At 45.8% G+C, this 25,666-nt stretch overlaps 3 protein-coding genes across 4 annotated transcripts in view; 1 reads left to right on the top strand and 2 right to left on the bottom strand.

Moving 5' to 3' along the window:
- Positions 1 to 744: 744 nt before the first annotated feature.
- On the top strand, positions 745 to 5,860 carry LOC147190977 (transcriptional regulator ZNF706). The gene is made up of 4 exons (XM_086136147.1): positions 745 to 803; positions 1,435 to 1,585; positions 4,821 to 4,934; positions 5,007 to 5,860. The coding sequence occupies exons 2-3, from the start codon at positions 1,451 to 1,453 to the stop codon at positions 4,914 to 4,916; spliced, it is 231 nt and encodes a 76-aa protein (XP_085992273.1). The 5' UTR covers positions 745 to 803; positions 1,435 to 1,450; the 3' UTR covers positions 4,917 to 4,934; positions 5,007 to 5,860.
- Positions 5,108 to 11,883, bottom strand: bmp8a (bone morphogenetic protein 8a). Of its 2 annotated transcripts, none has more exons than XM_086136146.1 (7): positions 10,127 to 11,883; positions 7,384 to 7,576; positions 6,798 to 6,946; positions 6,579 to 6,728; positions 6,390 to 6,520; positions 6,203 to 6,313; positions 5,108 to 6,053 (listed from the first exon to the last, which is right to left on the bottom strand). In XM_086136146.1, the coding sequence occupies exons 1-7, from the start codon at positions 10,575 to 10,577 to the stop codon at positions 5,904 to 5,906; spliced, it is 1,335 nt and encodes a 444-aa protein (XP_085992272.1). In that variant the 5' UTR covers positions 10,578 to 11,883; the 3' UTR covers positions 5,108 to 5,903. The 2 variants fall into 2 exon arrangements, with proteins under 2 accessions (XP_085992272.1, XP_085992271.1); XM_086136145.1 differs by having other exon boundaries at positions 6,390 to 6,469; positions 6,549 to 6,728; positions 10,127 to 11,878.
- Positions 11,884 to 12,762: 879 nt separating this feature from the next.
- macf1a (microtubule actin crosslinking factor 1a) overlaps positions 12,763 to 25,666 on the bottom strand; it is a 74,782-nt gene continuing 61,878 nt past the window's right edge. Inside the window, exons 79-100 of the mRNA XM_086136148.1 lie at positions 25,384 to 25,566; positions 25,162 to 25,317; positions 24,874 to 25,080; positions 24,476 to 24,595; positions 24,229 to 24,398; positions 23,799 to 23,958; positions 23,453 to 23,647; positions 23,083 to 23,355; positions 22,196 to 22,384; positions 21,944 to 22,052; positions 21,644 to 21,813; positions 21,342 to 21,504; positions 21,034 to 21,188; positions 20,774 to 20,848; positions 19,717 to 19,734; positions 18,557 to 18,674; positions 18,062 to 18,124; positions 17,791 to 17,823; positions 16,369 to 16,577; positions 15,820 to 15,924; positions 14,696 to 14,798; positions 12,763 to 14,503 (exon numbers count right to left, since the gene is read on the bottom strand). Coding sequence (XP_085992274.1) covers positions 14,268 to 14,503; positions 14,696 to 14,798; positions 15,820 to 15,924; positions 16,369 to 16,577; positions 17,791 to 17,823; positions 18,062 to 18,124; positions 18,557 to 18,674; positions 19,717 to 19,734; positions 20,774 to 20,848; positions 21,034 to 21,188; positions 21,342 to 21,504; positions 21,644 to 21,813; positions 21,944 to 22,052; positions 22,196 to 22,384; positions 23,083 to 23,355; positions 23,453 to 23,647; positions 23,799 to 23,958; positions 24,229 to 24,398; positions 24,476 to 24,595; positions 24,874 to 25,080; positions 25,162 to 25,317; positions 25,384 to 25,566 — 3,210 coding nt within the window. The 3' untranslated portion in view covers positions 12,763 to 14,267. The remainder of the gene's footprint in view (positions 14,504 to 14,695; positions 14,799 to 15,819; positions 15,925 to 16,368; positions 16,578 to 17,790; positions 17,824 to 18,061; positions 18,125 to 18,556; positions 18,675 to 19,716; positions 19,735 to 20,773; positions 20,849 to 21,033; positions 21,189 to 21,341; positions 21,505 to 21,643; positions 21,814 to 21,943; positions 22,053 to 22,195; positions 22,385 to 23,082; positions 23,356 to 23,452; positions 23,648 to 23,798; positions 23,959 to 24,228; positions 24,399 to 24,475; positions 24,596 to 24,873; positions 25,081 to 25,161; positions 25,318 to 25,383; positions 25,567 to 25,666) is intronic.

Here is a 25,666-nt window from a genome sequence, read left to right as displayed (position 1 = left end):
GCATGCTCTCCCCATGCCTGTGTGGGTTTTCTGCGGGTACTACGGTTTCCTCCCACCTTCCGAAAATGAATGGCAGGCTAATTGAACACTCTTAAATTGCCCCCAAGTGTGAGTGTGCGCGCGAACGGTTGTTAGTGTGTGTGCCTTGCGATTGGCTGCCAACCAATTCAGGGTGTACCGCCTACTGCCCGAAGACCGCTAGAATAGGCTCCAGCACGGCCGTGACCCCGGTGAGGACAAGCGGATTAGAAAATACTGTTGAGGATGGTAAAACTATCCAAGTTTGCAGAGCTGAGTTTGGCTGTATTTGGAGCGGAGAGAAAAGGAAAAAAATGAATCACATGCCATGAAATTCGGCAACCTGGCTGCAATTACGCAACACTACTGTAGATCGTCTTCAGGCGTCACACTGTCGCCGTCTCCTGGTCAGTATGTGAAATGTCAATTTTGGAGTTCCAAATTAAAGACGAAAATGAAATAACGAGTTGTTTTTTTAAATAACTACCTGTAAACGTAATATTCAATGAACAAATGAGACTGTGATCCGGATAACCAGAGAAATAATTCAGTCCCCTTTCAATTGAAAGAGGCTTTGTTGCGAAGGGGTTCATTCAACAATTCATAAGTAGATGTGAATATTTACAAATGATAAATCTTGATAAATGCTTGCACAAAATCATGAACACATTTGTGTGAATCATTTACGAAGCCTTCCGAAGTGACCTTTTCAACAATGACGTACTTCCGGTGACGGCAAAACACGAGAACGACAAAAGAGCTAACGAGAGTGGTAAACCTCCAAGGTAAACACGCTTTCAAATTATTACCCTGCCCCGCAGTTAAGTGTTTAAAACTAGCTTATGTTTTATTTGCGTGTTTAATTTTCGAAAGGGCCGAAATGAAACTATTTAATGTCGGCCTTATCGGTAATGTCGTGGCGTCTTTAGCTATCGAAGCGAGGTAATTCTGTTAGCAAGTTGGCTGCCGAAGATTATTAAAGCCTTTCGGTTCGTAATATCTTCATGTAAATATATTCTATCTCGGCCAAGTTGAACATAACATTTCTTCCTCGTCTAACGTTTGACGCGACACTTTACAAAGTATATTTGTTATGTCGGTGTGAACTCAATGCGAAAAGCCGGCGCTTTTGCAGCCGTACATCACAAAGCCACCTTATAAATGTTACCCACAAGTATGTTTTTTTTAACAATTTCCCTCGCGAGATTATTAATTTTAATTTAGGTATCCATAACAACAGGATACTGTTAAAGTGCTCCATGCTCATTTGTGTTTGTGGTTTAATGTGATGCTTCATCATTCAGAACAGTGCCCTGAATTTGAGGGCTGTTTTGTAATTTAGCACAGCTGTGGATAAAATATCTATCCTGGCATAAGATGTGAGTTGACTGAAGGTGTGACGTGTTGTGTTTTCAGGTTGCATGTGAGGGCCATGGCTCGTGGGCAGCAAAAGATTCAGTCCCAGCAGAAGAACGCCAAGAAGGCCGCAGAGAAGAAGAAGGGGCAGGCGGCCGACCAGAAAACTGCTGCCAAGGTGGCGCTGGTCCACACATGCCCAGTCTGCAGGGTACAGCCACAAACACTAAGAAAATGCTTTGGCTAACGTATCATGAATGTATCCGATTTCATGTGTGTATATATAAAACCCCGCATAGTCGCAGTTTTGCACTCTCCCATTTTGTTTCTCATGGAACATTATTTTGTTGCTGTCTCGTGGAACATTTAAGCCCTTTTTTTCCCATGTTAATGGAATGTCTGGAACCACCGCGGCTTTTCCCTTCAGGTGTTGCCACAGTGAATCAGTTGCCTGATCTTATCCTGCCTTGTTCATCCTCTCATCCTTTCACTACATTCATAAACCTCCTCTTTGGTCTTCCTCTCGGCCTCCTGCCTGGCTATTCAAAACTCCTCATCCTTCACTCTCTCTGGACATGTCCAAACCATCTCAGTCTGGCCTCTCTGACTTGATCTCCAAAACCTCTGAACGTGAGTTGTCCCTCTGCATTCATCCCTGATCCTATCCAACCTGCTCACTCCCAAAGAGAACCTCAACATCTTCATCTCTGCTACCTCCAGCTCTGGCTCCTCTGTCTTTTCCTCGATAACGCTGTCTCTAGTCCTAACAACATGGCTGGTCTCACCGCAGTTTTATACACCTTTCCTTTCATCTTAGCTGAAACTCGTCGCTCACTCATCACACTTCACACCTTCTGCTGGACACGCCTGTACACGCTACTTCACCTCATGTCCACACTCTCCATTGCTCTGGACAGTACCCCAAGTACTTAAAATCCTCCATCTTCTTTATCTCTTCTCCCTGTAACTTCATCTTTGCTACTTCCTGGTCCACAACATGAAATACGGACACTCCATCAACATGAAGGAAAAAAAAAAGACAAATGGACACGGGTTTTTCACAGGACAGCAATGATTTGTGAAAACGCCTGACTATACATGGTCGTTTTTTTGGGCTCAAAACGCCTTCGTATAATGTACATGGTCGTTTTTTTTTAGTTGAAAACGCCTTACTATACATGGTCATTTTTTTGGGGGGGTCTTTTTTCCAGCAAAAAACGCCTTACTTTACCTCATCGTTTTTTCGGCAAAAAATGCCTTACTAAACATGGTCGTTTTTTTTCGGTAAAAAACGGCTGACTGTATACAAGGTCGTTTTCTTCGGCAAAAAATGCCTTACTATACATGGTCATTTTTTTCCCGGCAAAAAACGCCTTACTATACATGGTCGTTTTTTTGGGGGGTCTTTTTTCCGGCAAAAAAACGCCTTACTTTACCTCATCGTTTTTTCGGCAAAAAACGCCTGACTGTACATGGTCGTTTTTTTGGGCTCAAAACGCCTTCGTATAATGTACATGGTCGTTTTTTTGAGTTGAAAACGCCTTACTATACATGGTCATTTTTTTGGGGGGGTCTTTTTTCCAGCAAAAAACGCCTTACTTTACCTCATCGTTTTTTCGGCAAAAAATGCCTTACTAAACATGGTCCATTTTTTTCGGTAAAAAACGCCTGACTATATACAAGGTCGTTTTTTTCAGCAAAAAATGCCTTACTATACATGGTCGGTTTTTTTCCGCTAAAAACGCCTTACTATACATGGTTGTTTTTTCCGTCTAAAAACGCCTTCTATACATGGTCGTTTTTTTCAGCAAAAAACGCCTTACTTTACCTCATCGTTTTTTCGGCAAAAAATGCCTTACTAAACATGGTCGTTTTTTTCGGTTCAAAACGCCTTACTATACATGGTCGTTTTTTTTTTTTCAGCTAAAAACGCCTTACTCTATACATGGTTGTTTTTTCCGTCTAAAAACGCCTTCCTATACATGGTCGTTTTTTTCAGCAAAAAACGCCTTACTATACATGGTCGGTTTTTTTCGGCTAAAAACGCCTTACTATACATGGTTGTTTTTTTCAGCTAAAAACGCCTTACTATACATGGTCGTTTTTTTTTCAGCTAAAAACGCCTTACTCTATACATGGTAATTTTTTTTGGGGCAAAAAAACGCCTTACTATACATGGTTGTTTTTTTCGGCAAAACACGCCTAACTATACATGGTTGTTTTTTTCGGCTAAAAACGCCTTACTATACATGGTCGTTTTTTTTTTTTTCAGCTAAAAACGCCTTCCTATACATGGTCGTTTTTTTCAGCAAAAAACGCCTTACCATACATGGTCGGTTTTTTTCGGCTAAAAACGCCTTACTATACATGTTTGTTTTTTTCAGCTAAAAACGCCTTCCTATACATGGTCGTTTTTTTCAGCAAAAAACGCCTTACTATACATGGTCGGTTTTTTTCGGCTAAAAACGCCTTACTATACATGGTTGTTTTTTTCGGTTCAAAACGCCTTACTATACATGGTCGTTTTTTTTCAGCTAAAAACGCCTTACTCTATACATGGTTGTTTTTTTTTGGCTAAAAACGCCTTATTATACATGGTAATTTTTTTTGGGGCAAACAAACGCCTTACTATACATGGTTGTTTTTTTTCGGCAAAAAACGCCTTACTATACATGGTCGTTTTTTTTTTTCGGCAAAACACGCCTAACTATACATGGTTGTTTTTTTCGGCTAAAAACGCCTTACTATACATGGTCCTTTTTTTCGGTCAAAAACGCCTTACTATACATAGTTGTTTTTTCAGCAAAAAAAGCCTTACTATATACAGTACATGGTCGTTTTTTTTTTCGGCAAAAAACGCCTTATTATACATGGTTGTTTTTTTCGGCTAAAAACGCCTTATTATACATGGTCATTTTTGGGCAAAAAAACGCCTTACTATACATGGTTGTTTTTTTCCGCTAAAAACGCCTTACTATACATGGTCGTTTTTTTTCCGGCTAAAAACGCCTTACTATACATGGTCGTTTTTTTTCGGCTAAAAACGCCTTACTATACATGGTTGTTTTTTTCAGCTAAAAACGCCTTACTATACATAGTCGTTTTTTTTCGGCAAAAAACGACCATGTATACATGGTTGTTTTTTTCGGCTAAAAACGCCTTATTATACATGGTCATTTTTTTTGGGCAAAAAAACTCCTTACTATACATTGTTGTTTTTTTCGGCAAAAAACGCCTTACTATACATGGTTGTTCTTGGGGACTAAAAGCGCCTTACAAGACATGGTCTTTTTTTTTAACGCCTGACTATACATGGACGTTTTTTCGGCTAAATATGCCTTGGTCGTGTGTTTTTTTTTTAATATGAAAAAAACCCCCGCCTTAGAATAGATTCTAAAACTACACGTTAGATGTCAATACCTACATGTGCGTTTGTATTTTTGTAGACCCAAATGCCTGATCCAAAGACCTTCAAGCAACATTTTGAGAGTAAACACCCCAAGTCTCCAATGCCTCCCGAGCTGGCCGACGTTCAGGCTTGAGGGCGCGCCACCGAGCCGGTAGGAACCACTCGCACGCCATCTTCGCCCTTTGTATGCTACGCGTGTCATCTTGCGTCTTTTTAACCATAGAAACAACTCGGTGTCATGGATCAAGAACACTGGGACCAGTCGACATGGCGGCGATGTGTCGAAAGACCGGAAACAAAAGGGGCACAAGTCCACCAGCAGTGTCTTGTTGAAAAAACATATTTATTGTATACAAGAAACATACTGGCAAACTGTCAGACGTAATGGGAATTTGACATTTAAAAGTGTTCAACTGTAGCTTCGAACTGTTTGTAGCATTGTGAGTGCTGTTATATGCAGATAGGCAAAGTCGCTTGCACATTTGCCGGACTTCATCCTGTTATCCGGAAGTGTCGCTGTCCCAGGTTGTTATTGTGGAGCCATTTTATACCCTTGTTCTCTTCTTGGGAGGGGTTAAAGTCAGACCACACAGAGACAGCTACACTATCGGATAACAGGATGAAGTCTGGCGCATGTGCAAGCAACTTTGCCTATCTGCGGATAATATGGTCAGCACTCACAATGATAAGATCCATTTTAGTACTGTTAAAGTTCAAATTCCGATTACACAAAGGATGAATGACAAGTTCATATATTTCACTTTTTCTTCTTTCATCTTTTCCTGAGTGATGCAAGCTACGCGGAGAAGTAAAAAAAAAACCCACTGAATATCAGGCGCTTACCAACAGTACCTCGGGCCTTTTTTTTTTTTTTTTTTAAACAAATCTACATGTGGCAATAACTTACGGAATATATTGTTCATTAATTTGGACCGCTAACTCTTAGTGACAAGCACAAAACATGTATGACAGCATTGTATTTCATATTTTGGAAGGACTATTTAGAAAAGATGTGTGACCAAAAAAAGTACCGGTAATAGTTTTGTGTGTGTATCTTGTAATAAAAGTCGAAGTCAACTCCTCTGGTTTTTGTTGCCGCTGACGACATCTTGGCGGCATCTCATAGGCAGCCGCAGTTCTTAACCACCATGTTCCGATGCTTCTTGAGGATGACGTTGTTGTTGTCGTCGTAGAAGAGCACGGAGATGGGGCTCAGCTTGGTGGGCGCGCAACACGCCTTGGGCACCTCGTCGGGCTTCAGCAGATGCACCTGGCAATCAAAATAAAATGCCCGAGAAACTTCCTCAAGTCGAGTACACCCGCTAGTTATGTTGCATTTTAGATTCAGTCCGGAATTGCAGAGAGTAGAATATGTCAAACGTGTGCGTAAAAGCTCACGAATGAATGACAAAGACTGACCACTTGCTGGATGAGGGCGTGGTTGGTGGCATTCATGCAGGCACCAAGGGGGTAAAAACACTCGCCATCGCAGTAGTACGCCGAGTAGCCTGTGGGTGCCAGAACCCAGTCCTGAACAAGAAGAGAAGAAATCAACTTTGAATATATTAGTTTACCACCATTAAAAAAAAAATAAAATAAAACTCACCTTCCATCCGAGGTCGCTGAAGCTAACGTAGAGTTCGTGTTTTTTACATGGCTGACCGCCACTGTTGACGGGACTTCGATCTGAGTGGGACAAGACCAAATTGAAATCGCCTTTGTTGACAAAAGATTTGTGCAAAAGTCCCGCGAAAGCAAACTCAACTATGGATGCTGGGAACGGGGAGGTCATATTTGGGCTTCTTCCTGCGGGGGTGCGTCTTGACCGCGCGGGGGGGCCGGCAGGGGATCTGGCTCTCCCGGAAGAAGGTCACCATGAAGGGCTGCTTGGAGCGAGGACCCCTGCGGCCCACCAGCCCGATCCAGGCGGCAGACAGCGAGCGATCTAGAAGGGCAGCGTGAGTCAAGTTGGGCGTCAGATATTAAAAGAGTCGCGGCAAGAGTGTGAGCGGACCCTCCTCGGTCTCCACGTAGAGGCGGATTCCCAGGTTGCTGCGGGGGTGCAGAAGCCAGTGGTTGGACGCCGAGGTGACGTCGAAGGCCAACCAGCCTTCTTGGCCTGCCGGCACGGACTGCATATCCAGCAGCACCAGCTCGGGTTCCCTGAAATCAACATCGTCAAATCTTAAATCATTTATAGAACCCTTAATCAGAGGAAAGTCTCAAATGGCCACAAATGACAAATATTATGAAATAGGATTCTTTTTTCCTTAAAGGATTTTTGACAAAAGCTTTTCCCAAAAGGAAAAAAATCCCTGAAAAGATAATAGCATTGAAAATATACTTTTTGTTGAAAAAAAGTTACATGTTCTGCAAAGAGTTTTTGCTATTTAAAAAAAAAGAAAAACACTCCAACATGTTACTTTTTCTGAAAAAGTACATTTCTTGAAGAAATAGTTTTTCTTTGAACAATAAAACTTGACTTTACGAAAATGAATTTAATATTTAATTATTAACTATTTTCTGCAAAAATCGAACTTTAGTCACAATAATAACAATGAAAACGTATGACTTTTGCCTCTGAAATAAAGTGTGTGTACCTGTGTCTGTTGTCCTTCTGAATCTCGTATACGGAGATGTGCAGGGTTCTGTTGGCCCGCTGGCCCAGCGTCAGCGCCTTGTAGATGCGAAACTCTGCTGCCGTCACGGTCTCACCCTGGGGCAAGGGGGTCAGGTCGAAGCGGAACTCCTTCCAGTAGGGACGCGGCTGCAGCAGGTCCCGCTCCTGCTCCACTACGACGTGACCAACGCACACAAAAGACAGCGTCCATGTGTTGTAAGGCGGGTTTTTTACAGCAAAAAAAAACCTACCATGTATAGGAAGCCTTTTTTTACATTAAAAAAACGACCAATAAGCCGTTTTTACAGAAAAAACAAAAACAAAAACGGCCATTAGGCAGGAGTAACAAACTCATTTTTGTCATGGGCCACATTTTAGTTCCCGTTTTTTCCTTGGAGGGCCGTTATGACTGAAACCAAATTATAAAAAAAGACAACGGTTCATTCAACGATTGTTGAAGTTACCATAATGAGGGGTTTGGTTACAAGAAAAATGCTTTCAATAAGTCTCATTTTTTAATTTTACATTTTGGTAGAGATTTTAGCAAGCATTATGGAAGTTGACATGCTTGATTTGATTTCACGGGCCAATTAAAATGATGTGGCGGGCCAGATCTTGCCCCCGGGCCTTTAGTTTTACAAAAATGCATTATGGGTATGTATCCATCCGGAAGTTCTTTGCCTACCAACCAATCGAAGGAGATACACTTCCGGGAAGGGTGAAGCTTAAAAGATGCGATAAAATCTTCCGACATAAAACGAGACAAACACGTTCCAGCGTGTGTAAATTGATCACAAATTATGGTAAATCAATACATTTCTCATCACATGTATTGTTTGTTCCTGAGTTAATTAGCACGACGGCCCAAAATAAAGCACTTTGCTCAGGGTAACCTAAGAGACGGCAACTTCAGGGAAGGGCGTCTCTTAAAGGGGCAGGCATTTAAAACGTCACTTCGAAAATCCGATTCGAGCTGGAAACAGAATGGGTGCGAGATCCTCGGTTGCGTAATAGTTGTGTTTAAATGACTGTATACACTAAATTAATTGGTAACATAAGCTTTAAGAGCCATTGTTGCATTGAAAATCTGTAGACGGTAACTTCGCACGAAAGGAGATGAAAACCTCAACAGGTGACGTTCACACGGCGGACGAGCAACTTTTCGTTGCTTTACGTACACGCACACAAACTTTGAGCTGCACGACACACTGGACGCAGCGCGTTTATATCGACGTGATGAAATGAAGATGCAACACACATTGCATGCGGATCCACAGGAAGAGAGCGCTGGAGACTCACACAAACACTGTGTGTTGAATGTTAAATAGCGATACCAAGTCCTCCGATCGGTTGAGCATCTCGCGCGCGCGCGCGCACACTAGAGCGGTAATTAGAGACACTGTGCTCCGCACCGCAGCAGCTGCAGTGCGCACACACACCACTAATTGCAGGCCTGCCTTGTATTTTGTCGTATTTTTAGCGCTTGCCGCCGCAGCCGCATTTTCATCTCGCTCGGCCCGGCCGGCTGGCTTACCGGTGCGTGTCATTCGGGCCCTTTAATCGACTGCAGCTGTGTGTTGCCTGGCGTGCGCACGGGGTCATGCTCGGATGAGGTCACGATGTGCGCAAATTGAAAGAAAGTCCGCGTCCGTGCCACCGGGCGGCGGCAGGTGAGAAGCTTTTGCGACGTTCAATGAATGGAGGGCGGCCCGTCTGCTCGCCCGGCCGGTGTTTGCGCAACGCGGCCGCGCCGGGCCATCAAACGATGTTTGTGTGCAGCGTTGACTGATAAATTCCAGGGTGTACTCGCATGAGCAAAACACACATGGGGCGGGGGCGCGGGGGGTTGGGCGGTGGTTTATACAACACTTGAAGCTTAACACTGCATTCCCACCAAGCTGTCCTGTTGCAGGAAGGAGGCGATCCGAAGAGGCAGGCTAATATTTATGCTAGGACAGATAGGCATCAGCACGACTCTGCGATTGCAAACACACCCACACACCACTTCACTCAACTCTGAATTCAGTTTAGTTTACTTTAGGTTGAAAATCCAACCGTAATTTCAAACCTTACTTTGTCGCCCTAACCTTAATATAAAACCCAGCTATCAAATGTTAACCCTAGTTTAAAACCGTTATCAGAAATCCAAACCCCAGTTTAAAATCCTACTTTGAAACCCTAACCGTAGCACACAGCCCTACTTCCAAACGCTAACCCTAGTTTTAAACACTACCTCTAAGCACTTAGCCTAGTTGAAAACCCTGATCAAAAACCCTAACCCTACTTCCAAACAAAACCCTAACCTTGTGATGTAGTAAAGTTTGTGAGTAGTAGAGGTCAGTAAAAAATGCATATAACGATAGTTCTGTACATTTATATGCATTTTTTGCTGAGCGACTATTTTTACATTTTGACGTGGGTGTTTTTCCTCACGAGTCTTGACAATTATATCATTGGTAAAATGCGTTTGTACAGGCTGACTGTTTTACACCGATAACTTGAGGGAATCACTGATATCAAGTATCGCCTGTATCGTGGCATTGGTATCGTTCACAAAATATTGAGGTTAGAGTACAAAGTCAATTTTGTAACGTCACGGAGATGCATCTCTCATGACATCTTTGGGAAAACATCACTGCGTTATGATTGACGCGGTCGCAGCATCTCTATATAAAAACAAAGTTACTTTGTCATGATGCTTCCCGCAACACGTTTGCACTCACCCAAGTTGACGAAGCTCATGACGGTGTCGGCCTCGCTGACGACGGTGCCGAGCGGTGGCGTGTGCGTGCTGAGGGTAGGCAGCGCCGGGTGGTGGACGGCCGCCCTCCGCCGGTGCGCGCCGGGCCTGATGACGTCGTTGGCGGAGGCCGGGTTGTCCTCGCCGTCCACCGCCATGGCGTGGTAGAGGTCCAGCATGAAAAGCGGCGCCGACGAAGGCGGCCTAAGCGGCGGGTGAGGCCTGGGTCGGCCCGGCAGGCCCAGGATGGACAAGATCTCTTTTTGCATCTCTTTCTTCTCGCGGCCGCTCAGACGCCGGAAGCTGGAGTGCACTGCCGTCTGGGCCTGCTGGGCCAGCGGCAGGAGCAGGACTAGAAACAGGACCATGTTCCTGGGCAGGAGCTGGCGGACGCCACGTTGTCGGCTGCCTCTTTGGGTCGGACACGTCACCATCCTGCTTTGGCTTCTTCTTTCTGGAGACGTTCACCTCCTATCTGCAGGCTCCCAAAACTCTTCAAATGCTGGAGATGATTTTTCACTCGCTCCTTTTTTCTCTAGTCCTGATCCTCTTGGCAATTTTCCTCACGAGCTGTGCACTGAAGATGATGTCCACTTCCACTCCTTGTCTTCCCTAGTCTGGATCCTTCCCGAGTCCCCTACACTTTGGAAGTGATGGTCACGTTCTTTCTCTCTCTCTCTCCAACCTTCTCATTGAATTCCAAACTTCTCAAGTCCAGATCCTCCTCAGAGTTCTTCTACAAGCTGGACCATTAAGGGAATGTTCAGTTTCTTCCTTTTGGTCTCCACCCCAACTTTCCCCAAATCTGGAGCCCCCACTTCTGTTGATTTTCTACTCAAGATAGACCCGAAGGAAATGTTCCCCTCTTGGGACTCCTCTCTCTTCTTCTTCTTCTTTTAAGTACAGTTCAATGGAAATGCTAATTATTGTTGCTGAACATTGGACAATGAGTAGTCAAGCAAACCTAAAGCTCTAAAATTGACTGGACTTGAGTTGATCAAGTGTCTTGTCAGTTGTCAGTCTTCAACTTTGGGCAGACTGAGACCAGAAAAAGAACTTGTCGGCTGCACAAGATTGAAGAAGCCTTTGACCTCCATTCCACCTTTTGCCTCGTCTGGAGTCTTCTGTGGGTTTTCTCCTCCGAAGGAGACGGACAGTCACCTCTGGAGTTTCTCTCTTCTGCTCCGAGCTGCTCTGGTTCAGTTCAAGTGAGCCGTGCACGTCCCTGCGTGTACGTCTCCAAACGTCTGGAATTCCCTGGTGCCTCGCAAAAAGCAGCTCGACGTGGGCTAATCAGCAATGGAGCAGACTTTGAATTTGAGAAGAGAGCAGGTGCTGATGAGCGGGCGGTGAAACCGGTCGAGAAGTCCGACTCTTCTTGTACACCCTTCGGACAAAACCGGGAAACCTCACAGGAATCCACAGAAAACGTCTTTCCGTCAGTATTCCTAAAAAAATAAAAAATAAAAATTATGAGAGAGGAAAGCTTCTTCACACTTGGCACACGCCGCTTGCAGTGCGTGAGCGTCTGAGCTGAGTTTTCAAGTAACAGGAGGGAGTGTTCTTCACGTTCCACCCACAGCAGCCCCCCCCCCCCCCTCCCACCTCCTTGCAAGGGAAGGAGTTGATCTCCCGCCTCCTCCTTAGGACTGCTTCCTTTCGGACCCCGGCAGCGTCAACCCCTGTCCATCTTTCACTCCGTGTTTACCGACAACCCCGCCCGTTGTCACAAATTTGTGTAGAGTTCAAGAAAATGGGATAGGGATAGGGATAGGGATAGGGATAGGGACCCCCCCCCCCCCCACGCAAGCTACTGTATGTTGCCGTTGGTCACGGTGTGGGGACTAACTCATTCAGTACCAGCCAATTCTAGACCAAGTCTGAAAAGACGTTTAAAAACGTCTTTGGGAGTGAATGAGTTTTAAGGAGCTCAAAGATTTATTTATTTTTCCTTAGGGTAGGTGGTTTGAAAGCTTCTCTTCAAGGAGGAACCTTTTCCAGCTGCCCCAAAGAAACATTTTCGCCAGGCGTGACCGATTCTGTGGCCAATTTTGGCTGACACTGCGCACACCTAATTTTGACATCGGTCCCACATGCACTCAACTGCGCGGTCGTTTGTGTTCATGTGAGCCCCAAGGAAGGAGTGAGTCAAGTTCTGCGGTGCGGTTTTAGTGTGTGCCGGGCTTCAAAGATGGCAACGCGCTCGCGGCTGCAGTGACCACGCGAGGTCTAAACACAGTTGTGATCATCGCGCGCGTGTATGTGTGTGTGTGTGGAAGAGATGGAGCAAATATTCACAGAAGTTGGAAACTACGCTGGCTTCCTCTCGGCTTACTGCCGCAGAACCAACCGGGCGTGTCCTTATCTCAATGTGAGAATTACTCAGAAATGTCCGGCCTGGGGCAACATGGTGGAAGAGCGGTTAGCACGTCTACCTCACAGTTCGGAAGGGTCACGGTTAGAATCTGGGCTCTTTGTGTGGCTGCTCTCAGAAGATGGGCGGGGGGTGGGGGGGACTCCAGCTTCCTCCTGGGTTACAAAAATGTAAATGTTAGGCGTGAATGCTTGTCCACATGACTTGCACTTCATGTACGTGTCTCAATACATTTATCCAACAAATGCAAACAATAGATTTTTTTTACTGCAAGCATCATTTTAATACAAAAAAAACAACAAAGATTTATAATTTTAGTTTTTTTCTTCTTCATTTTACACAACTTGTCCTTTGCTCCTACTCGTGTTTGCACGGTAATGCAGCATCTTGTCAAGAGGGGGACATTAATAAATAAAATGTCTTTCGTATAAATGTCTGGGCGGGGGTGGGTGGAGGGGGGTCTCTGCCGCTGCTGCTCTCTTTACATGCAGTCCACATGATTGGTCACGAGACAAACGCACCTGTTTATCACCTCCTGCCAACTTCATCATTAAATATTAGATTTCAAGATAAACACAAAAAAAAGGATTATAAATTAACAGAAAGAAGTAACATGGAAAAACTTCCGTAACAGGCAAGAGAAAGGAGCGGGGAGATTGGAGTGTCAGGTGTCAAAACTTGACACCCCCGTCCCGGTATGTCAGAAGCCTCTTCCACACAGGCGTCGTCCCACCTCCGTTACAGCGGAAAATCGCCACGTTGACTCCGTCCCCCTCGGCCAATTCTGTCTTGTGTGGGACAGAACCCGGTGGAGAAAGAAAGGCAGGAGAATGCAGCAGTTTTTTTGTTTGTTTTACAGGCATGAAACTTTGTCGACAAAGCTCCCCCTTCCGTAATGACTTGCTAGCGCCACCTAAGCGGCAAAGTTGTATTACAAAAGCAGCTTTAAATGGCAGGAAAAGGGTTAGTGTCCCGGAATTGCCCAGCCTCGGTTAGGGCAGAAAAATGCCTCGATGACTTCACCCCCCCCCCCCCACCCCCCTGCCAAATTTATGTTGTTTCGCAGAGAAAGCGGTGAGAAAAGGCCAGAGTGCATTAGAAAAAAACTTTTTTTTTTTTGCATGTCCATCCTGGTGTTGGAAGTTTCGGTTGAGAGCCAAGAGCTGACTTTATTTTGTTTGTGTCCTTCCTGGTGTTTCAGTCCAACCAAGTTGGGAGAAATGTCAAAATTACAACCGACAATTGTGGTAAGGCATACAGCTGTCGTCCAGCCTCGCTTACGCCGTCAAATTGTCTCCCAGTCGAGTGTTGTACCAAAAGGGAAATGACCCACGAGCGCCATCGCTTGGATGGAAGCCAGGACATGCTCCTTGCGGCACACCGCCACCATTTTGGGGATTTTTGGGGGGGGGGCAAGGCCAAAGCGGGGCAGCCGCCCCTGTCCCGGTTGGTGGTGGTGAGGTTGCCCTCAATCTGGGTGGCGGCCCCTGCATTCCCCTGAGTGTTCCACGTGGTGTCACATGTTGCATATTTGCTAGCCTACAAGCCCAAGATTTTTTTTTTTTGTCCCCCATTTTAGACCATTTTCTTGTTTGTCTGATTTCTTGCTGCAGTGGCACACACACGCGCCTACAAGCTTGCAAAATGGCCTCTCCCAAATTGTTATCCGAGACAAAATGGATGCCGGCAACCGATGAGAGAGGGCCGCCACCGTGCGAAAGGAAGACATTCCCCCTCCCCCACCCTCGTTTTATTTCTTGCTGGACGTGGGTGGTTTGGGACTAGGGGTCTTCTTGCTGATGGTGGGGATCTTGGAGGGTTTGGCGCCACCGCCGGGCCTCCGCGGGGTGTCGGACGCGTCTGAGCAGACAGAGCGAGAGTCCTGCAGCTCCGAGGCATCGGACGCGTCGCTCCCTCGACGACTGCTGGCGCGGCTGCCCGCCCGGCTGGTGGGACCGCTCGCCGAGGACCCGGCTCGCTTCGGATCTGCCGAGCGAGATGGGAAAGCGTTGGGGACAGTATTCACAATTTGAGAGAGGCGGCAATATGCCACATATGCCAAAGTCCAAAGTCCTCATCTTCACATTTGCAAACAAGTCCCAGTTGACTACGGCAAAAAATCACGCCGACGCAAGTCATGTGACCTCTGCAATGTGAAGTAGGTTGCTGGGGTCTCACCATTTCGTTTGGCGCCGTGCGTCGACCCGCCGTTTTCACCTGTCAGTGAGCCGCGACTGGAATGGAAGGTTGGACGCTTCAGCTTGGAGCCCGACGACGGCCCCTGCGCGAAGAAGAGGCGACGAGTGTCGGCTTACGCTGTGTCTCGTTCACGACTGAATTCAAAAGCAGTGAGTGTGTGTGTGTGCCGTCACAATCATCCTAATATTCGACATCATAATGGTAAGAGGAGAAAGCAATAGTAATAATAAATTGTCAAAAATTGTTGCAAAACAAAGTATTGCCGCATTGGCCCGAATATAAGACGGCCCTGATTATAAGACAACCCCTTCTTTTTCAAGACTCAAGTTTGAAAAAAACTTTTTGAACACGAAATTAATTTTTATACAGAAAATAATTACAGTACATCTGAAACAAATGATTCTAACAATATATTTGAGAGAAAAAGCATCTTATTTTGCCTCATTCAAATCTTAATATCTGAACATTTAAATAAGTAAACTAAAGTGCAATCACATTCGTAAATGAATGGCTTCTGGTTTTTGAAATGTAAATTACATGATAACTCCTCCTCAGCTGCCGATCTTCGACCCACTTTTCTCCAGATTGTTACTACGTTTCTCCATTTTCTGTTATCTCTTCTATTATTTTCTTGCCTTTTCCTTCTTACCGCAATTGTTATTTTTCTTCTTCGTGCAACCGCCATTTTTATTTTTATTCTTCGTGACAGGGGTTCACTTTGGCGTGGGGAGTCAAGTTCAGCATTCACTTCAATGATGTCTGGCGCCATCTAGCGTCGCGAATGAGTATAATGTCTAGACCCCGAGTATAAGACGACCCCCATCATACTTATTTCAATGCAAAAAACACGTCTTATATTCGGGTCAATATGGTACTTAACTATTAGAATAGCAAAGACCAATAATTATTATACATAACAGGACGAGTGTCTCTCTCATACACACAAATGATTCATTAGAGATGCAACAAAATAATTGCAATTTAAAAAAAATATTTTATATGTTTTTTTTATGAATTGGCTTGGCGAGTGCGGTCGGCATTTAGCAAGAGGGCTAAGGCGGGAGCAGGTGGATGTTATGTCTGCGTGGGTCTTGTGTCGTTACCTCGTCCCCGCTGACATCCGGGCAGCACTGACACTTGGTCGCCGACGCACTTTTACTGTGCGTCAACCACGGCTTGGCGTAGTCGCGAGAGTGAGTGTGTGATGACTAAGTGGGGGGGAGCCAGGAAATAGTGACGCAGGCAACGGGAGCCAGAAAGTAGCGACGAGGACATCAGGAAAGACAGACAGGGTGCAATGAAGGAAGCAAGCAGAGAGAAGAAAGACGGACAGACCGAAGACGGGAAGGAGCAAGGTAACGATGGACAGCAAGAAAGGAAGGAAGACCAGAAGTTGCGAGGGGCGAAAAGGTGATGCGGAGGGATGCGGATGTGTCGCCAACGGAGAGCAAAGCAGAAGATGCGGAGACCAGCGAGCAATTTTGACAGTTTAATTGTGTGAGAAAAGATTTTGTAAAATTAAGTTTAATTGATCAGAAAATTGGAGAAAAAAAAAAAGAAAAGCATGAAGGAAGATTAACGACGACGAGAGAAAAACATGTTAACATCGAACACTAGGCTTAGGCTTGAGGAAAAAAGGCGATAGCACCTACCCTGGTGGAGGTCGACGCGGTCGGCGTGGCCGGCGTGGAGGGTGCCGAGGCGCCGCTGTGGGAGGCCGACGACGAGGAGCGGGTGGGCGAGGCATTGCGGGAGCCGGGCTTGGAGCGGCGGCCGCGCGAGCGGAAGGCACACACGCTTTGCGGCGTCCCTTCGGGAAGGATGAACTTCTCTCGGAGCTCCAGGTTGGTGCGCCCGCGTGCTGCAACGCAAGCACAACAGCTAATAATTGTTTTTTTTTTTTTAAATATAAACATGCAAAAGTAATTAGTTTAAAAAAATCATTTGTAAATAAAAATATGCAAAACGTAGTAAGAAAAAAAAAGAAATTCCTTTGGCCCCTCCCACAAGCGGCGAGCCCACGAGAATTTAAAATTGGCAATTATAAATAAAAAATATAGTTAACACTGCTATGAATTTTAAAAAATGTGTATGAAGAAATCAAATGAATGAATGAATTAATAATTAATAATAAATAATTGCAACAATAATCAAGATAAAAGTTCAAATCGACACGAGCGCATTGTTGATTCCATTGCAGTGAACGCTTGTTTCAAAGCATTGCACGTGCTTGGGCGGGTGGGCTCATTTTGAACGATTGTTTCTATTCAATGAGCAGCGCTCTCTGATCCCACAAAGTGCGGCAGCCCCCCCCCCCCCAATTCAAGCACACAGCAAGCCCGCAGAAGCTACAAACATCATCACCACAATTCATATTAATATTCAATGGGAGCGGCGAGAAGAACATTGCATGAAAAGTGCACAGGAATATCAAGAAGCACATTGCAGGTAAGCAGCAGTGCAGCACTTCACTTTGTACATCGACATTCTGTCATAGGTGCGTGGACTGAATTGAAGTGGCACACGGGCGAGGAGTGTTTTTCACTAAATGACAATTGCAAGACCAAAAATATATATATCTATGTATGTCAAGAGTACAACTTGCAGTTCTTATGCGTAGCTACTGTATGCGAGCGTGTAGTAATTTCTCAGTAATTGTGTCTTATGCGACAACTGTTCAAGGAGTGCGTATCAGTGCTTTTATCCATTTAAGTGTTTTTTTGTTTTTTTTTGGTGGACATAAGCTTATAACGTGGACAAAAAATATATATTTTTTTCTTAAATCTCCATTGAAAATCTGAGAGGAGCCACGTTGAAAGACAGGCAGGCAGCCTGCCCGGGTATTAAGCAACTTAAACAACCAACAAGATGTATTTCCAAATTTTTCGAAAACCCGGGCGGGCCTTTGAGCGAGCGGCGGCAACATCCATATGATCGCAACTGCAAAAGACACCACACACACACACAGTCTCGAAAGTCAGCTGTGTGGATTAAGATGGACAGTGAGTGAATGGTCAGACAGCCGGATGGAAGGATGGACAGATGGAGAGAGAGAGAGGAGGAAGGGTAGATACCTCTGCAGCAGAAATAGCCTGGAGTGACTGCCACTGAGAGAGACAGGAGACAATGTGAAACAACCAGACGCGCACACAAACAAGCAGCAACCTAACGCGTGGTCGGGGGCGGGGGGGGGGGGGTGGCAGGACAAACGATGACGTGGGAATCGAAGGGATCACAACATTAGTGGTGGCATCGGCGAGCAAAAACCAACAAACGAAAAGAATGAGAAAAAGAAAAAAGCCCTGACGGGGAGGAGTCAAGAAAGAGCCAGAGAAGTCGTCCAACCTATACGGGATGAGATGGAGCTACTGGAGTCAGAGCGAAGGATCTTAAGTCCGGGATGTTGAACTGGAAGGGAGAAAGGAATGGAAGGGAAAAAGGAGGGAAGGGGGGAAGAAAAGAGAAGGAGCATGCATCATGCACTACTTTGCACTAGTCATCAAATATTCAAGAGTACAAAGAAGAAGGTGAGGATGGACACACCAGGCGTTTCAAATTGCGAGGCGTCCGCCTCCAGCCAGACCGATTGATATGACTCAACACACTCCAGGATTTTAACATACGGTCATAAAGTCAAGACACCATTGCACTTGTTACAGTACTCGTGTGCATCTAAATGGGAACGCAAATAAACTGGACTGCTTGGTGAAAACAACTAAAAGTGAGCGATGGCGATTTTGCATGGTCACCCATGCATCGACACCCGGAACAAATTCCGGCTTTCCCTGCTTTGGATTCTGACCACCGTGGATTGTGATGTTTTTTTTTGTTTTGACTTACCTCGACACGGATCGTTCTTGACCAGGAACTCGTCCAGCGCCATCCAGCCTCCGCCCACCCGCACCATAACGGTGCTGCGTAGGATGCGCACCAGACGGAGCTGCTGCGAGTCGCCGAACTGCGCGGGGAGGGGGGGGGATGAGACGTCAAGACAAAGAGCGCTTGAAATACATTCGAGAGTCACACCAAACCAAGCAGCCATGCAGGCTAAACATGCACCGGAAGGTCAATTTTCAGCCACAATCTCCCATCGGAAGGAAGGAAGCCTTTTGCATGATCGGACGTTTCATTTTACAGCAGGGATGTCCGATGGAAGGAAAAAGGGGGGAGGGGCCGCTTGTGTTCATGAAAAATGCGAATTAAACTGCTCCAATAAAAAAAAAAAGGGAACACTTGGAGCTTACATTGGGCTGTTTAAGTCTTCCCTTTATTTTTTGAGCAGTGTACAATGTACAATATTCAATAAAAGTCAATTATTAAATATTTTTTAAAAAACAATTTCTCAGCTGGGTAAAAAAAGTTTCAACTTCAAACGTGCAAAAAAATGTTAATGTGATCGCAATTTATTTTGACTTGAAAAATTGCGTGACCACTTGTAACTATCTATATATAGTAAAATTCAAATACATTAACCGGTTTAAAAAATTGAGGAAAAAAAAGGCACTTTTATTACATACGTCACTTTTATCAAAATGTAATTTTTTATATACAATTTAATTTCATATTACTTCTATGATTAAAAAGGATTCAATTTAACAACAGAATATGCAGCAGACCACAGATTGCTTACGCGCCAGACTTTTTTTTGGGGGGGGGGGATACAAGCAGAAGTCTGCAGTGAGCCCACCGCAGAAGAAGAAGAAAATTCTCCTGGCAGCCTGATTCCTTCACCAGCGTCAGTCCAAAGCACAGAAAACACTTGAGGGATTATCACTCACAAGGGCGCAGAAACCTGCTTCCAATCAGGCATTCCGACTATTTTTTTTTGTTCGTTGCCGACATCAAAATTGAAAATAAAACATGTTGTTGATCATATCTTCCCTCCAGTAATACGCGAGTAACTCCAACAAGTGGAGACAAATTCCTTGTCCGATAACGAAGAGTCTGATTGCGAGGAAGCAGATTTCACACGGCCAGTGACAGCATCAGAAGTGCGTTACCTGGTTTCCGAGGAAGAACTACACAAAATATCCGGCAGAGGCGGCGCGAGGAAATAGAAAGGACAAAAGAAAGAAAGGAAGAAAGAGATGACGATTGAAACAATAAACACAACAACAACAATAAAAACATACTTTTTTTCGTGTACAGTGACGCCTTGACTTAAGAGTTTCATTTGTTCATTGCCACGCATGCAACTCAAACCCCGTGTACCTCGAATCATCTTTCCCCCCACTGTAATCAACGGAGAGGATAAAGAATATAGGCCTGCGAACATTGTACGCTCCGTCCGCATTGCGTTGCGACCGCTTAAACCGTGTTGCTGAAAGGTTTACAACTGTTGCTACCCTCAAGCTAGTTTCGTTAGCCCTCCTATAGCATATTGCATTGTGCGTTAGCATTAAGCTAGCAGCTCGTATCCTTCAAAACTCCTATAAGCGGGTCACACTTAAGTTGAGGCGCCACTGTAAGGCATCAAATATGCTCCTGGAGATTCACACGCGGTAGAAGTGGGAGTGACTCACAAACACGAGCAGACACACACACACGCACGATGTGACAAACATGAGAGTACAAGGTGAGAGCGTAAGGTGCGCATTTGATCTCTCATAAGATGACACCGCTTGGTGACAGTCAAGACAAGAGCGTCGATGGGAACATTTAATGACTTTCTCATCTGCTATCACGAAAACATAAACACACGGTTAAGAGGCGTGAAGTGCGCATTTGATTTCTGATCTTCTACGATGATGTTGAGACCACATGGTGAGGTCAAGTGGTGAAAGCATGAGATGAGAACTTGAGGTTGGGAGCACGAGGTGTACATGAAATCATGTTCTCCTTTGATACCATGAGAGGAGAAGCATGAAGGTGCAGACGCACACATGAGGAATGCAGGGAGGTTAGCTAGTTAGCAAGGTTCCTTTGGTTGAAACTAAAAATGTATTCACAAGTGGGTCAAACAATACTGTCTCTAAAGGTGGACAAAATAATTTCTGGGCATCAACCACGAGAAGTATCGGTAGGACACGAGAAGTCCAAAAAGTTGGCTGAGCTTACCCGGTATTTGTTCTCCCCTATTTGCTCCACCTGGAAACGCTTGGCACACTTACACTGAGCCACCTGCCGAGTCACCTGCAGGACATGACACAAAAATATTTACTTACGCTAGTATGCAAGCTAGTACGATTCATAAACCACGTGTGGAAAGTGGTTTGGTTGCATTGAACAGTCGCTAATGAAATGGTGTTGATGCTTTGGCACCATTTTCTGGCATCTCGATGCAATTACAACCCCTTTGGTCCAGTCCGCACGCTCACCTCGTCCTCAATCTTATCGGCATCCGTGGTTGGTCTGTAGGCATCCTTGTTGGGATGCAGGGCGGCCACAAATTCATAATAGTCGATGTAGCCGTCACCGTCTCTGTCGAAAATGTCCGCCACCGCCGTCATCTCCAACTTGCTGGTGGGGAACTCTGCAGAGGAAAAATTCAATGCGGAAAAATGTACAGAATTAACAGGGTGAAAAGAGATTAAAAAGTTTTAATGTGAGCGATTTTTTTCATGTTTGTCCTGTAATGTAATGAACTCAAGTCGTGTGTGCGCGCGTGTGTGTCTGGTGAACGCACTAGACGCCAGGATGCCGTCGATGAACTCCTGCCGCGTGATCTTCCCATCCTGATCCTTGTCGATGCGACGGAAGAAGTCCATGACCCGCGACTTCTTGTGGTTCATCCAGCGCATGTACTTCTTCCGCCACACGTCAAAGTCGAAGTTGGCAAACTCTTTGAGCTGCAACGAGCACACATCAAAGGTGTTCGTTCATCCTTCCTGTTTCACTTGATTTCGGGATAATAATCAACCGACCTACATGCATGTTCTATTTTAGTCAAGACATGAAAATATAAACACCACGATGATGCTGTTGTACCTCCTCCAACCTGTCCAGAGCGTCGTTGAGTTTTCGCTGGCGGTCCAGCGCCTGAAGCCAAACTTGCTGCCAGCGTGCACACAGCTGATTGAGTCGCGGGTTGGTCCCTGAAACCTGCATTGAGGCCTGATGATGCTGATGATGATGCTGCTGCTGCTGTTGTTGTCGCCCTAGAGGACCAATAGTGTCGAGTACATCAGTACGCATAAAATGTTCTGATACGACGACGCAGATACTTGGTCTGAAAAAAAGTGTGATCGGTGCATCATTAGTACTAATCAATATATGTGAGAAACTCACGGCCTCTCCTCTCCGCCAGACTGCTGGGAGGTTCAGCGGGTTTCCTTTTATAACCTTTGGTCACTTTGTCCACGTCCGGCTGCTTTCTCGTCATCTCCTCCATGAACATCTGAGACAGAGAGAACATTTGGATTGGCTACAATACAACATTAGGAACTGAATTCACAGATCACTCTATGACTGAGACACACTGATCAGAATTTCCGATATCAGCTCATTGATGAGAATATTTGAACCTGTACACATGCTGACCTGGTGTTCTGTAATGAGTCCTTTGACATGAGGGATGTCCTGTGGGAGGGGCTCCATGTCTCTCTGCGCCAGGGTTGTCTCGGCCCACTGTAGCCACGACAGCAGCTCCTCCAGCAGGTTGGCGTTGTTCAGAACCTCGGTCAGTGCCGCCTCCAGACGCTGCTCGTGCTGCTTGGCCCACGTCAGCACCTATACCCACACACAAACGTGTGTTAAACTCAAAGCTTTCCCTTAAAGAGGATGGATTTTCCCCAAAGGCTGCCATAAGCTTAACAGTTACACATAAATACCATTTGTACCCCTAAATGCCATAGAATTAAATATTTGCTGAATGAAAGCGTGGACAAATTAAACAAAAGGTTTCGCGGGATCGAGCCCTGCGGAACTCCACAGGTCATAGTCATCACTTTGATTCTCTCCTCATTCATCTGCTTCAAACAACAAAGTGTAGGCAGAAAAAGTGGTTAGGATTGCACGACTGTCTTTGTCTTATGTGTTGGTTGTATTATTTCGTTATTTTATGTGAGCGGTACCCGCAGCGGCTCCTCTCTCCTGTGGTTGACAGGAAAGAAATGTAATCAGTGCTGTATGTTGCACATCGAGCATATTTGACAATAAAGCTGACTTGACTTGGTCGGGACAAGCAAATATAGTGATAAAATACTTTTTTTATGATAAACACTGCTTGGCCTCAGATATAAAACAACCAATGAAAAACATGAAACACGGCACTTCTTGTATGGTGTGAAGATGTATACTCAGGCCACTTGGTACTATGATACATCAAAAACCAAAGACTTTTTTTTCCCCTACCCCCTCGCCTGTTGAAAATCATTGCCCGAAACCACCGTGACGATATTCATACTTTAGACCCTACGCTGACTTACCTCCTCAAAGCGCGCCCGGATGATAGTGATCCAGTGCTTGATGGTGGTAATGGAGTCCGGGTGGCACAGGGTGAGGATGGCCTCGCCCATGCCCGCTGCCCGGTTGACCTCTGCCCTCTTCTCCTCCACGGTGCCCATGAATTGGCGGTGGGTGTGCAACAATGCCTGGAGCGTCTCTGCCTCCTCTGGAAGGACACCGCGGAAGCGAAGGCTCTGCTCGGCCTCGGACAGCCACTCCAGTAGCATCTGCACCGCCGTGCGGAATTCCTCAGCCTGACACACGGCAGCAAAAAACAAAAACAAAAATTGGTATCATCATTTCAAACTACTAGGTGACTGAAGAAACATTTACAATTTTTCTTTTTCTTACCTGTTTGAGTGCCTGCTGTAGTCGCGTCTGCTTTGTGACGGACAAAGCACACACCGTCTCCCAGCGGTTGCTCAGCTCCTGCAGCTGAACTTTGACCCATGCCGTGTCGTCCCGACCTGTCTCCATGAGTTCTCGGCCGGAGCGCTTCAAGGCCTGAATGCTGCCCGTTCTCTTTCCCATCTCTTTCTGGAAGGCCTGGAACATGTTTCGTACAGCATGCAGAGTTATTGAGGCTCATCATGGGTGTCAGACCGTTATACACACACACACACAAACCACAAAAGAACGGCATACGGTGTATGTGAGGCCGCACGGGCTGGCTTTTTAGCTAGAACAAAGTGGGCACCTTATGAGAGTCCATGAGGTTAGAAACCAGGTCCAGGTCACCATGCACAGGCAGATCTTCAGCCAGCTGAGGCTCCACACGGTACAGCCAGTCTACCAGAGCCTGGAGGGCCTCGGCAAACTGACCCGAGAACAGCAACGCCTCCTCCAGCTTGTGTTGCCTGGTGAAAGACAACTGTTATTTTTCTTTTTTTTTTCCAATTTGGATATTTATATGAGATAAATGGTAAGTAATGAAATGTGTTTACAATGTAATTAATTAAAACACATTTCATTGTAATAAATTAACCTACTGAGTAAAATAATAGCAATGGATGGATGGAAAAAAATGTATATTTGAAAAAAAATTAATACAATTATTATGAAATGAAATCATACATTTTAATTACACAACAGAATGAAAATTTGAATTAAAAAAAATCTCCTTTAACCTCTCCACGCTCTTCCCACAGACTGTGTCCCACTTGTCGCGGACTTCGCCCACCAGATGGTCCAGTTTCTGGGTGTCGGCCGGCAGCTGAGCTTTATCGCGCATGGCCCGGCCAGACCTCACCGTGGTGTCGTAGACGGGCTGCTTGGAGCCCAGCGCCTTCTGGAACTCCTGCAAGATCAAGCGAGACAAGACGTGAGGAAGGACGTCCGATGGGAAGGACCTCAGTGTTGACAGGATTCCTGGACCTTGTGTTTGGTCAGCTGGACTTTGATCTTGTCCGGTTCATTGGGGATCTCCAGCTCCGAGTCCAGTCGATTCTCTGCCTCCTCCAGCCAATCGGTCAGCTTCCTCCAAGCCTCGTGGAACTGAGGAAAGATGACGATTTTTTTAAAATTAAAAGGAATAATGCAAGCAAAGGTACAAAAGTAGCGCTTTTTCTGATAATGTCTGGCATCTTGTTCGCTGCTCAAAGACAGCTGGGATAGGCAAAGCGGATTAGAAAATGGATGGATGGATAATAAAGGAACTATTCAGGTCCATTGTCCAAAATTCCATGTCAAGGGATAAAGGAGGCCGGAATGATGTCAATCCCAATGTCATCATTATTTAGCAGGAAAAAAAAATGGAAATCCCGATTCAGTACCTGCTTGGCCCTCTTGCGAGCCTCGTCCAGGTGCCGCCCGCGGTCTAGAGACCTCTGGACCAGCTTGTCCCAGCGGGCCTGAACGCTCAGCAACAGGTTCTTGATGATGACCACGTCCTGTTTCAAGCTGGCGAAGCGCAACTGCGAACCGGACTTCTCCAGGGCCAGGACCTGCTCGCGGTGCGTGTTCACCTCGTTGACAAAAACCTGAACGCAGGCCGTGCCGGAAACCACGTTCACATCACGTGTGTTTATGTGAGCGGAAATATCCCGTCTGGCGTGCTCTACCTTGTGCTCATCGATCTGGAAGAGGACCGTATCCAGGAGGAGGCTGGGCGGCTGGGCCATGTTGAGCGTCTGCTCAGCCTGCGTCAGCCAGTTGATGGTGTCCTGCAGGGAAGTCTGAAAAGTCGTCGCCAGCGAGAGAGCCTCCTCCAGCTTGGCCTGTGCAGTTGACAGTTCACAGTCAGTCACGTGATCATGTTGTTGTCAAACGACAAATCGTCTTACCTGGCGGTCGTCCATCTTGGTGTTGAGGCTGGCCCACTTGTTCTGCAGCATGGCCAGGTTTTGCTGGGTCTGGGTGGTTCCCGGTCCGGCGTCCTCTCCACCGCGAGCCAGAAGCATGGACTCTCCAGCATTCAGTAACCGGTTGTACTGATCGGCCCGCAGAGTCAGCTGGCCTTGGAGCTCCTGTGAATATCCGGTATAAAAGGTAAGCGGGATGGCTGAATGCAGTGATAATTTAACTAGCGCATACAACTGCTTATGTCACATGGATTCATGAGTGTGT

Source organism: Hippocampus guttulatus, chromosome 18, assembly GCF_054856545.1.
Source record: "Hippocampus guttulatus isolate MCC_2025c chromosome 18, RoL_Hgut_1.0, whole genome shotgun sequence".
Lineage (NCBI taxonomy): Eukaryota > Metazoa > Chordata > Actinopteri > Syngnathiformes > Syngnathidae > Hippocampus > Hippocampus guttulatus.
This window is presented reverse-complemented; position numbering and strand designations above follow the sequence as displayed.